Here is a 12764-nt window from a genome sequence, read left to right as displayed (position 1 = left end):
GAAATGAGAGAGAGAGAGAGAGAGAGAGAGGGGGGGGGGGGGAGCGAAAAAAAAGAGTGGGGGAAAAAGAAAAAGAGAGGGGGAAAGAAAAGCGAGAGAGAGAAGGAGAGAGGGGGGTAAGGGCAAGAGAGAGACAGAGAGAGAGGGGCAATGAGAGAGTTTGAGACTGGGCGAGGGACATGAAATGAGAGAGAGGGAGAGAGAAAGAGACAGATGGGGTAGTGAGGGTGGGAGAGGAACAGGAAGGGAGAGAGACAGAGACGGGATAGTGACGGAAAGCGCGACGGATAGGGAGGGTGAGAGAGGGAGGAAGAGAAAAAGAGGGGGTGAAAATTTAAAGAGAGAGGGAGAGAGGTATGAAGAGAGAGAGCAGGGAGGGAGAGAGGAAGAGTGATTGAAAGAGAGACAAAGCGAGATACACACAAAATGTACTGTATAAAGATTGGCGCTACTTTCGTAGTTGGCCACTTCCAATTTGCTGCATTTTTCATTCGTTTCCCCCTTTGGAGTATTGTTCCATAAAGATGTTCACAGACACTCACTGGATTTGAATTATCTGTCTCCCAAGATAATGAAATACAGTACTTTGAAATAAAAAAAAAAAAAAAAGTAAAAATAAATAAAAGTAGAAAATTGGATTGGTGCATCTTTCATTCCTCAGCCTTGCCCCTCGAGGTTGTCAACTTTGCAATTAGACCGACAAGTTTCGGGTCCAAAACGCAACTTTTTCTCTTTCTTGCACAAAGTATCAGCGCGCCGTCACACCAGCGCCATCCTCGGCCGTCAGGATATGACTCAAGATCACAGAATTTATTGCAAAGGAGTAGATGCTGGCGGACTTTTGACTTTAAATTTCAAAGCATTTTGTTGTCCATGCGAAACAAGCACAGTGAATAAATTTGTTCTAGTGTTATTATCATAAAGGTATTACTTATTTCATTAAATATGTACAAATATTTTGAATGTTATTTTGCCATTGCTCACTGTCACATCTAATGCAACATTGACCTTGCAACACAAAGTAAAACTGTGGTAGCAATTATATTTGCCCAGCTACTACATTTTGTAAGTACTGCTACCACTTCAAAGAGTCTTGTATTTTTTCACCATATACCTCATTCAGGGACAGAGGGTACAACCATTACAAGGTGCATGAAAGGGTTAATCCAGTTAATTTTTTTATCCAGCAATCAAGCTTGTGGCAGTTATCTGAGGCTATTCCGCTTAGTTACTGCTAATTTGTTCATCCAGCAAATCTCAATATACCCCTGTTGACCTTTTTGCTTGAACTTGAAAGCAAGGTGGTCACACCCCATGTTTCGGGCACGGCACTGCCTCAGCATGAGGGTTTCATCCGGCATATGGACTTTGGCTGTTGCTTGAAAATGGCTCTGGAAAGTGGCTGGAGAAAATTTGTCATTGAAATTAACACACGTGTTACATAAAAGTTGGTCAAAATTGAAGCACAGTTCTCTGAGACACATTTTCAGGAATAGGCAGATGATAAAATATTGACTTGGTTATTTAACTAAATCGCTGCCAGACAATGTGCAAACATGTGTCCACTCCAGTGCCAGGGTTTTTGTCATTTTCACTCAAATTCCAGGACCCAGAGAATATTGAGCTTTAGGACTACATAAACATTCAATAGAGCGTAAGAACCCTTAGACTCTCTTCTTTCATCAGAAAAAAAGTTCATTCCTAAGTCATATGGGTCTGGAGTCAGTGCAAGTGGGGCCAGCTGTACAAAAGGCAAATGCTGCTCCCTTCGTGGAAGGGAACAAACATTGCCAGAGGTCTGACCAGCGCTTTATCGGCACCCCCCAGGCAAGAAAAAACAACCCGAGCGCATTCGGGAATGGCGCTCCACGTCATGTTTTCTATTCCCGAATAAATTCGGGAATGGCAGTGAATGAGTTAATTTCACACTCGACGGGTAGGGATCGTGTCTTTTTGCAGCAAAGAGCTCAGTGGCAGTCCTTGGGCTTGCTTGCTCAGACGTTGCTTATTCAACGTGCTCGCTTGTTTAGGCTTCAGACACGGCTCCTTTAACTTCCCAGCTCATACGTTTACCACGGACATCTTCTACTGCAGGCGAATCCTCTACCCGATGTCTTCAGACAAAAGATTCAGCTCTCACATGGAGTCTTCACTCGCCACGGAAGTGTTCTAGTGTGCTTCCATTCGAAACAGAGGACTCCGGTTCTTTATACTGATGGTTAATTCTTTAATGTGATTTCACACCACCGACACCACCACCTTTGAACACTTTGCCCGCTTTCCGTCCGAAATGGAAGTTTTTATTTTCGTCCTTTTTATCTTTTCCTTGCTAAACAGAACAGCGACAAAGCATGTCCATTCTCGCCGTCTTCTTAGTGAAAATGAAACTAAAGTAAGGAGCGCATAAAGTAAAACCTGTACCGGAAGTGACAACTACCCTACGTAATGTCAAGAAAAATAAAGCACAGCCATCTGCTGGTCAACTATGGGATAGCAGTCATAAACAAATGTATCAGCAGCATTTACACAAGGGCTTCAGGACTTCGATGACCCAGCTGCTTTTATGTCTCTCTCATCTCATCTCATCTCATTTTCCGTACCGCTTATTCCTCATTAGGGTCGCGGGGGTTGCTGGAGCCTATCTCAGCTGTCTTCGGGCACGAGGCGGGGGACACCCTTAATTGGTTGCCAGCCAATCGCAGGGCACACAATGACATACAACAGTCACTCTCACACTCACACCTAGGGACAATTTGGAGTGGTCAATCTGACTGCCATGCATGTTTTTGGAGTGTGGGAGGAAACCGGAGGACCCAGAGAAAACCCACGTGGGTCCGGGGAGAACATGCAAACTCCACACAGGGAGGCCGGACCGGGACGCGAAGCCGGTGTGCTAACCACTCGGCTACCGGGCCGCCCTGCTTTTATGTATGCCATCAAAAACTTTCTAATCTGTAATATTGTACGTCACATTTAAGTATTGTATGTTAATAAATAAAACAAATCGCCTGTCGAATCACTTATTTTTCATGTGGTTCTGAGCAGTCACTTTTTTCCAGTGTATAAGGCAAAACAAAAGCCTTAATTTTCTTCAAAAGATGACCCTGCGCCTTATACGAGAAGTAATATTGAGCCACAACAAGTCTCGCAATGACTGTCAGCAGCCACCGTCGTGAGACAGGTTAGTTTTACCCTACTGATGATGTGTTGTCGCGATAGCAATCTTGCTCAGTACGAGAGGAACCGCATGTTCAGACCTGTGGTGCGTGCGTTTGGCTGAGAAGCCAATGGTGCGAGGCTACCATCTGCGGGATTATGACTGAACGCCTCCAAGTCAGAATCCCGCCGAGACGCGCCGATACCGTGGCGCCGGGGCCTTACGGCTGGCCAAGGTTAGCGGCGGGGGGAGGTCTCCCCGTCGCGCGGAATGCCGCTCGACACTGGGCTGGGGGTGCGCCCGGATGATGGGTGCACCCTCTCCCGTTACCTACACCGCAATCGTATCAAAGACTCGCTGCTAAATGACCTGCAAACGACCTGATTTTTTCCCCCTGAAGAAGTTGTGCATTACTCCCGCCTCTACTGTAGCGCCTTATAATTGGAAACTTTGATACATTTATATATTATATTTGGAAAACTTTTTTCATTCATTGAAGGTGCGCCTTTTACACCGGAAAATATGGCACATTGCTTGGTCTGACTTTGCTTTCTTCTGGGTGTTTGAACCTCTCTCGTTTCAGGAGAGTCTGTGCATGATGCAGCTGACTTGGAGGAAGCCTTGGAAGATAAATTTGGCGCAGATTGGAGCGCCACGCATCTCACCACAGCCAATGGACATGCAAAGAGGAAAAGGAGTGAAACGTCTGGTAAATCAAATGCGCAGTTTTCCTTTGAGCCGAGCTGAAATTTAAATGCACAATATCGTGGCTTCTCCATTTTTAGAAAAGATGCTTTTTATATCTGCACAGCAGGCTGCTAAAATAGTTTTTCGCTTCATCTGTGGATGTGTTTGAGATTCATAAGAATTCAGAGCAATATTTGTGAGTAAAGTGAGAAATGTATATTTTTAAGGGTGTCTATCCTTCTGGGAGGAAACACAGGATCAATGAGATAGCCTGAATGTGGCATGTGAAATATATAATAATAATAATAATAATAGTAATCAGTCAATAATATGTCTGTGTAAGCTCTCAGTCGTACAGGAGTGGTCCATCGATGCTTATAGCAGAGTCCGGCACCGCCATGTCTGGATAGTAGGGATAGCGAGTCTTAAAACGTAAAATATAGCTATATGCGGTGGAATCTTATTAAAATACACTCAGCAGAAGTCATTTGAAGCCATTTTACAAATTATGGACACAACTTGTCCGGAGACGTCGGTTGTCCTTTAAAACTACACACAACATACCTTATTCTATGTATAATAAATGTGCTATTGTATTGTAATGAAAGAAATACACTGCATTGTATCATAAAGTCATTTTATTTACATTTGTGATGGTCATTGATCGCTTGATGGAATGGCGTTGGAGGTCGAAGGCAAAGGGAACTGCTGTTTGGAAAGAGGCACATTACATGAGGACTGTAATTAAAGAAATAAACTGTGCTGTAAAATCTTCTTCTTTTCCTTTCGGCTTTTCCCTTCAAGGGGTCGCCACAGCAAATCAGTGTCCTCTATCTTGAGAGGTTTGATCAGCATGTTTGTTTTGGCCAAGCGTTTTACGTCGGATGCCCTTCCTGACACAACCCTCTGTATTTATCCAGACTTGTGACGGGCACAAGAAGACATATGTCCCTTTGTGACTACAGAACAAGCAACTCGCTCAGTAAAAGCCTCCCAAACACAAAATCGTAATCGGCACAGGAACATTCAAAAAAGCAAAAACTATACTCACCATTTGATGACAATGCTCTGAGAGAGACTGAACGAGACAAATTACGAGAGAAATCGCTAGAGAAAGGGAACGATAAAGTCTACGTCATTAAAGTTTGTCTACTTGCGGTTTACGAGGCATCATCCTTGACCGGTGTAGATACATATGCTGTTTAACACTCACTCAATCTCTGCTAAAATACAATGTAAATTCAATGACAATTAAAACTGTTTCCTCAATGAATGATTTCAAAACCAGTTATCCATCAACAAAAGGCTGAATCTTCATGTTTTCACTTGTATAAGTGAAAACATGAAGTTATTTACCTTTTTGATTGTCGTTGATGGCTTATGGAAGGAGAGTCAGCTTCCATAAGGACTGTTGGTAACACCTCTGGCGTGGCTTCTCTTCTTTGCTTCTTTTGAGACTCCTCATCATTTTTGCTGATTAAAAACCTCTTAATTGACACCTGTTGCTTTCTGACTTGTAAGGTCTTACGAAACTGAGGCATCACGTTATCGTTCATCATGTTGATGATTGTAATAGCCAGTCTTTTCTGGATGGAACTGTTCGGTAAAAGCCTGCATATCATTCCACTATGCCAACATTGCCTTTGTGAGCTCATTTGATGCTGCAGCCATCTCCTCCTCACCCTCAGATGTTCTCGATCCGTTGCTGGCTTTAAAATCCTCAATAATTGCCGAACTTCCAGGTTGCCGCGTGGCGATATCGGTGTGAATTACCCATTCTTTCTTGCATAAAATAGCTTTACTCACACTGTCGCCGGATAGCTGCTTTTCGTTGATCCAAATTAACAGAAGTTTTTCAACTTCTTTGATTGCCTGAGACTGTCGCTTTGAGAGCACGGAAACATCTTTTGCAACAGACGCACCTTTGATGGCTTCTCTGTTCCGGAGTATGGTAGCAATGGTTGACTTAGCATAGCCGTGCTCGGCCACTAAATCACACAAACGCACACCTCGTTCGTGTTTTTCAATTATCTCCTTCTTCTCAGCGAGAGGGATTTTATTTTGTGTCTTCTTGGGCTGAACACGAGCCTGTGGTGGTTTTTTTTCCATCCCATCATAGTAAAATTATCAGCAAAAACCTACAAGGAGGCGCTCGACGTGTGCATTCAATGAGCGGGGGTGTGGAAAGTAGCGCCGGCTGGAGCGCTGTTCGGTCGTGTGCTTACGCCGAAGATCACTCCGCCAGATCCGAAGGTCGTGTGCTTTGGTGTTCTTCCGCCGAAGATTACTCCACCAGCCGTGGTGGGTGTGTATCATGAAAATAGTGCGTATTTTAACATTTAATTTTCATAAATTTGACGTTCGTAAGATGAAAAGTTCGTAAGATAAGGTGTTCGTAAGTTGAGGTCTCTACTACTACTACTACTGCTGCTACTACTACTAATAATAATAATAAATAATGAATAATGAATAATAAATAATAGGGGCATCCCCGTAGTCGAGTGGTTAGCACACCGGCTTCACAGTGCAGAGGTCGCCGGTTCGCGTCCCGGTCCGGCCTCCCTGCGTGGTTTTAGCATGCTCTCCTCTGGCCCGCGTGGGTTTTCTCCGGGTCCTCCGGGTTCCTCCCACACTCCAAAAACAGCACCCCCCGCGACCCCAATGAGGAATAAGTGGTACGGAAAATGGAATAATAATAATAATAATAATAATAATAATAATAATAATAATCATCATCATGATAATAATCATAATAATAATCATAATACATACATTTTATTTCTCAGCGCCTTTCAAAACTCTCAAGGGTACTTTACACATGTATCATCTTAGCTGTGTTGCCGGAAACCTTAGCTTCAAAGAAAATTTGTCGTCTATCGACCTTTTTTTAAAAAAAATATAAGTATTCCTCAACTATCCGAGGAGTCAGTAGATATTTGAATCATGTTACAGTCAAAATGACATTAGGAGCGACTTCTCTCAAAAAAGTTTGACAATTTTATTTCCCATTTTCTTGAAAATTGGACTTTATTCTTGTAACAGTACTCTTTATGTCTTAAAAGACAAAATCTCTGTTCCATGCACACAGGCAAGTCATACTTACAGTAGTGATATTAAAGATTTTAATTGGCCCAATGCTAATGCGGAGAAGTGAATTTGTTTTATTATGTTTGCTCCATTGGCTTAACAGTCTCCAAACTTTATGTAACTTCTTTTTTAATAATTAATTTATTAATGCATTTCATACCTGTCCACCTCCACGGCTCCATGCCCTTACAAACTATCGTATTCGTGTCGTAAATACAAAATAATCGTGCAGCATATTTTTGTTCAACCGTGTTTATTTATGTAGTATGGATGTATGTGTTATATCATTCTGTACATATTCTTAATAAATTATGAAGTGTTGCTTAATTACTACAGTGTTCTCTATTGTATGCTATTGTATGATCAATATGTTTTCCAGACTTCTACGTTTTGGGTGTGGCTCTTTGTATCAAAATGTGTCTTTAAATCATAGAAACCGGAGGCAGCTACTTTCACGTCTTTTTTTTTGCAAGCAACACAATACGAATATTCCACACCTTTCTTGTGAACACATGACCTTGTATCGTCCTGACTTTCGCTGTGTTCACGTATGATCGGAATGATGCAATGAGAAATCCCCAGGCGGCAGACGCATGCACACAGTAGCATTAAACCGCTCGCTTCGTTTTCAACAAAAAAACGATACCGAGATAGAGGCTACCACGGCGAACTCGTTTGACTTGATTGATTTACCGTTTCGTGATAGTCGGTGTATACCGGAAGGTACCCATAATGGACAAATGTGCGTTTTTCCTTACAGATTTTCTTGTACGTCGTACATGTCATAAGATACATAATAAACGTACTTTGTACGGCAAAAACGTACAGGTTGACAGGTACGGCATTTATTTATTTATTGATATTTTTATTTAGTTATTTGTTTTAATACAGAATTAGATGACCAAATTGATTGCACCCAGTATTTTGTGGCGTACCAAGCCGAGGTATCTGGAATCCTTGAAATCTGGCGGAGAGGGTGTCTTAGTTGAGAACATATCTGAGGATGCTTGTTCTCTTATTTTAAAAAGGATAATAATAATACATTTTATTTATTTATAAACACCTTTCAAAACTCTCAAGGTCACTTTACAGTCATAGGATAAGTTTTTCTGTGGGTGAGCAGCGGCACTCAATAACTCAAGTAGATAGAAAGCTAGCTAGCTAGCTAATAGATATACGTAGCTTTTCTGACGTTTTGTGTTATTGTTGATATTTACTGACATACAGCATGGGAATACATTACAAATGTGATACTATCTCGTTTTTCTTTGCGTCTAGATGGCATATTAAGCTTATGGAAGGGTGTGGCTGAATGTGGGCTGATGAGGGAGGTCTTGTCCGGTCTTCAGGCTCACCTATTGACCACCCTGAAAGGAGTGGAGCTTCGCAACGAGAAGGCTGAGTTACAGGATACTGGTGAGTTCACACAGTGATAATCTGGCGAAAAAAATGTTTTTAGTAGATTATTGATCAAGTAAATGTTTCATGCAAAAAGTACCTCGAGCTAAATATAGCCTTGAAATATTCAAGTCTTGGATTGGATTGGATTGGATTTGCCTTTATTAGTCTCACAGTGGAGAAATTTACATTTCGCAGCAGCAAAGTGATGAAAGGAATGAAAGTAGAAAAAAGAAATACATGAGCTGCTGTGCTTGTGGGAAGTCTTGCACTGTGGCTGAGGATTGATGTATTTGTGTTGTTCCAGACGCCATCATTTTGACTTCGCTGTGTGAGATGTTTGGGCTTTTAGACTCTGTGAAGCAAGCGCTGGAGCAGCGGCGCAGCCAGAAGGAAAACAACGATGACGCCGATGGTGTTTATGGTGAGGAATGCAACATTTACACCGATATTACTCACAATAGAACCACTTTATTTGTTCTGCCTGCTTACTAGTTCGTACTTCCTCGCTGAAAAATGTGTTAACAGCTAATATCCAGCCACTCGTATAGTCAGCTGTGACCACTCCCACAACGGCTCAACCTTCCCTTTATTTAATCCACCTGTGCTGAAACAGCACTTGCCATTCGGGATTTATGGACAATGAAACCATTGTCCTCCCTTTTCATCATGGGTTACCACATAGCTTAGCCTTTTGGCAAATTGTAATTCTCAAGTAACACCAAGTGAAAGGGAAAGATCCTGTCACGCAGTCACAGTCATTTTCAAAACCTTCGATAATAAGAATAATGATCGAATTTCAAAAAAGACGGGAGTTGGAATGTTTTGTTTTCAAACGCAGGGACAACCTGACATTTCACAAATGCACAGAGAAAGTTGTGGTGCTCATGATCTCAGACATCATGACTAAACTAAACTTTGTGAGAAGTATGCAAAATACCAGAGAGGACCGCGTTACCAATCCTGTTCATGTTCTGAAAAAATTGAACTCTTATTAAGATTGAGAAATTTGGATTGATTTCGATTGTTTTATATTATTTTTTAAATACCGTATTTTCTGGAATATAAAGCGCACCTTCAAAGAATGTCATTTTAAAACTGTTTTCTATATATAAGGCATGTGTCAGATTTTGAAAAAAAAAAAATAAGGTGTGTAGGTGCGGCTTATAGTGGGGAAAATATGATACTTGAAACACCCTTTTTTGTTGTTGGTATTAGATTCCATTAGATTAGATTACCATATATTCTGTGTATAAAGCGCACCAGAGTATAAGGCGCACAAACATTTGGATTTTGTTAATGACAAGCAGCTAGGTTGTCAGAAAAGAATTCAGTCCACATTTTCCAATGAGCAACCTGCACTGTCAACCATCTGTTTTGACTACCGTATTTTCCGGACTATAAAATGCACTGCGCTATGAGACGCACCCAGAGTGAATAAAATATTTTGTAATTGTTTTCCATAAATAAGGGGAACCGGACTATTAGGCACACCTTCAATTATTATTTTTTTCCAATATAAGTTTTCCAAATATAAGGCACACCCACAATAAAGGCTGGGGTTAAGCACTACTTCTTCTACAGGGGCAAATGGAGTCCATGGCTTCTGGCATTAGTTGCAAGACCTGTTACAGTTCAATATTACTTCACCTATAAGGTATACCGGCGTATAAGGTGCAGGGTCATCTTTTGAAGAAATTCAAGGCTTTTGGGCGCGCCTTATACACCGGGAAAATACGGTAGATTACATTAGATTCTATAACCTTTATTAGTCTCACAATGGAGAAATTAACAAAGTAATGTTGTTCCAGTATATGACTTTGGAGTCTGTCTCCCTTTAATATAGAGCTGGAAGATCTGTCAAAGGAACGAAGGAAGCAGGTGTGTGTTACAAACACATCCTACAAACGCGCATCCCCCAAGCACCTCCGATCCCAACGTCACCAGCTATCCAACAGCCAGCTGTCGCCCACCCTCAGCAACACTGTGATCCAGCCTCTCTCCTTTACGGGCTTGGCAGAGCCGCCGTACGCTCATTCCAACGTCAACCCTCAGCACGTTAGCCTCTTTCCTACCCCTAGCGGGTCCAGAGGTGGCGTGAAGAGAGAGGAGAGGACTCGGGCGCCCTGCAAGTCGGGCAAACAGGCGAGGGCCCACAGGGGAGGACAAGAACTAAAGGTGGAGATGCAGCAGGGTCTTGGACAAAAGGCGTGCAAGCTTCAGACTCAGTTCAGAAGTGAAGAACTAGATGAGCGAGAGCGCTTGCATGGTTTTGAAAAAGTGACCCTGGTGAGAAAGGGGTTAAAAAACCTGAAAACGAAATGAGAGAATGCTGCAGAATCAAGAGGGACGCTAGTCCTACATCGAACAGTAAAAGAGTACCAGTACTTTGTAAACCTGTCTTTACGACTACTTTCAGAGTTAGTCTTTGGTGACTGTTTTTCCTCGTGGTACAAATAGTTTGGGATAGGTACCAAAATGGAACATTTCTTACGTCGTTTGTAATTGAACATACTTTTTGTGAGTCGTTGTATAAGTGTTGGGATTGCACCCAATTTTTCAACACTGACTGAACATTTCACTCAGGTTTATTTTAAGGCATAATGGTGTTGCCCAATAAAAGGAACGCATGTATCTACAAGGTTGGCATTTATTTTTGATCGACACATCAGTGACGCTAGCTAGCTAACCTGGTAGCTCGCTAACTTGCTAGCTAATTTGCTCGCTAGCTAACGCATGTATCTCCAAGGTTCGTATTTATTCTTGATAAACACGTCAGAGACGTTAGTTAGATCGTTAGGTAGCTGGCCAACTTGCTATCTAACTTGCTTGCTACCCAACTAGATAGCTAGCGAGCGATCTGTATACATAGATAGCCTAATCCCCCAGGTTTGTTGTCACATTGTGCAATGCTACTCTGCTTTCTGTCGATGATCAGGGGTCTTGTTCCCCCTACGGCGAGAAGATCAAGCATATTGTGAGTCGCGATGAGTGCCAATGAACCATTTTGCACAAACTAGCCAAGATATTAATGAATAATATCATTTGAATTCACTTTGAAGCAATTGATTCCCGGCATTAACCGTGGAATTGTTGAGGCCGGATGTGTCGCTCGTTTTGCGAGTAGTCGCCATGTGATCATGAACTGTACAACGAATACCAGGATTTCATTTCGGATCATAAGTCTGGCAAGTGAGAACATTTATTTGTCAGGTTTTCCTTGCGTCTTTCGAAATAGATCGTTCGGTTTTAATATTGTGATGAACCAATGCTTTCTTATTCGTTGTTCAATGCAATCTTGAATTCTGTGTTTAAGAAAAGTGAAACCTTGAAACTGCCCTTTGAGCGAGCAGCTTCTAAGGACATTAATTCTCCAGTGCACATCGCGTAAGATTTGATGGCCAGAATTTTAACTTTGGCTGACTTGGCTCTTGACATTCAAGTGCAGGAAGGAGAACAAAGCTATTTGTGCTCGCTTTGTATTCGTTTCAAAATCACGCATGGCATATAAGCCCACAGGGTGAGAAAAATTACCTGGTAGTGGGGCACCATGACAGATGTTCGGACTCTCGATTTCAGTGCTCCACTGACAAAATGTGAAAATAACAAATCCCAAATATTTAGCCTTTTCTAGTTTACATGTTGTTTGAAATACATACAAGTGTTAAAAGTCTGACTTTTATTACGTATAAGGAAAGGAGCAGCAATAAGGACTTTGCAGAGGAGGACACCCTTCTTAACTCATTCACTGCCCTTCCTGAATTTATTCTGTAATTGAAAAGCATGACGTGGGCAGCATTTGCCTTTTGTCCAATTTGTTACAACTTCCACCGTTGTTAAAGCGCTATATAAATCAATATGTATGGATTGTATTGTACTGTACTTTGTACAGCCGCCCCCATTTCAAGCTCAGATAACTCCAGACCCATATAACTTAGGAATTAACTTTTTTTCTGGTAAAATAAGAGTCAACGGTTTCTTACGCTGAATTGAATGTTTATGTAGTTCTAAAACTCAATATTCTGTGGGCACTGCAATTTGAGTGAAAATGACAAAAACCCTGGCACTGGAGTGCACACACTTTTGCACATCGTCTGGCAGTGAATTAGTTAGTTAATTTTAATATACAGTTATACCTTGGCTTACGAACTTAATTCCCAGACAGACTGTGTGAGGCGAAAAGTGTGTATCCCAAAAATTAATATCCCATAGGAAACCATTAAAATGAGAATAATCCATTCCCAGGTCCCCATAAAACATAATTTTCTACTTTCTAATTTTCTAATCCTTAAAACTACACAAAATATACCTTATTTTATGTATAATAAATGTGCTATGGTATTATAATTAAAGAAATAAACTGTACTGTACAATAAAGTCGTTTTATTTACCTTTGTGATGCTCGTTGATGGCTTGATGGAATGGAGTGGCCGGT

The 12764-nt window shown here is 41.6% G+C and overlaps 1 protein-coding gene across 2 annotated transcripts in view; it reads left to right on the top strand.

Annotated features, from left to right (window-relative positions):
* LOC148896465 (glucocorticoid modulatory element-binding protein 1-like) overlaps window positions 1–11226 on the top strand; it is a 43311-nt gene extending 32085 nt beyond the window's left edge. The window contains exons 6-9 of one of the 2 annotated variants that reach the window (XM_088998324.1): window positions 3741–3866; window positions 8210–8347; window positions 8637–8753; window positions 10176–11226. In XM_088998324.1, coding sequence (XP_088854450.1) covers window positions 3741–3866; window positions 8210–8347; window positions 8637–8753; window positions 10176–10654 — 860 coding nt within the window. In that variant the 3' untranslated portion in view covers window positions 10655–11226. The remainder of the gene's footprint in view (window positions 1–3740; window positions 3867–8209; window positions 8348–8636; window positions 8754–10175) is intronic. The other variant, XM_088998323.1, reaches the window with a different exon arrangement.
* Window positions 11227–12764: the final 1538 nt, after the last annotated feature.

The sequence above is a fragment of the Hippocampus bargibanti genome, linkage group LG06 (assembly GCF_051943395.1).
Source record: "Hippocampus bargibanti isolate YZ-2025 linkage group LG06, ASM5194339v1, whole genome shotgun sequence".
Classification (NCBI taxonomy): domain Eukaryota; kingdom Metazoa; phylum Chordata; class Actinopteri; order Syngnathiformes; family Syngnathidae; genus Hippocampus; species Hippocampus bargibanti.
Note: the sequence above shows the minus strand (reverse complement) of the source record. Positions and strands in the feature narration are given on the sequence as shown.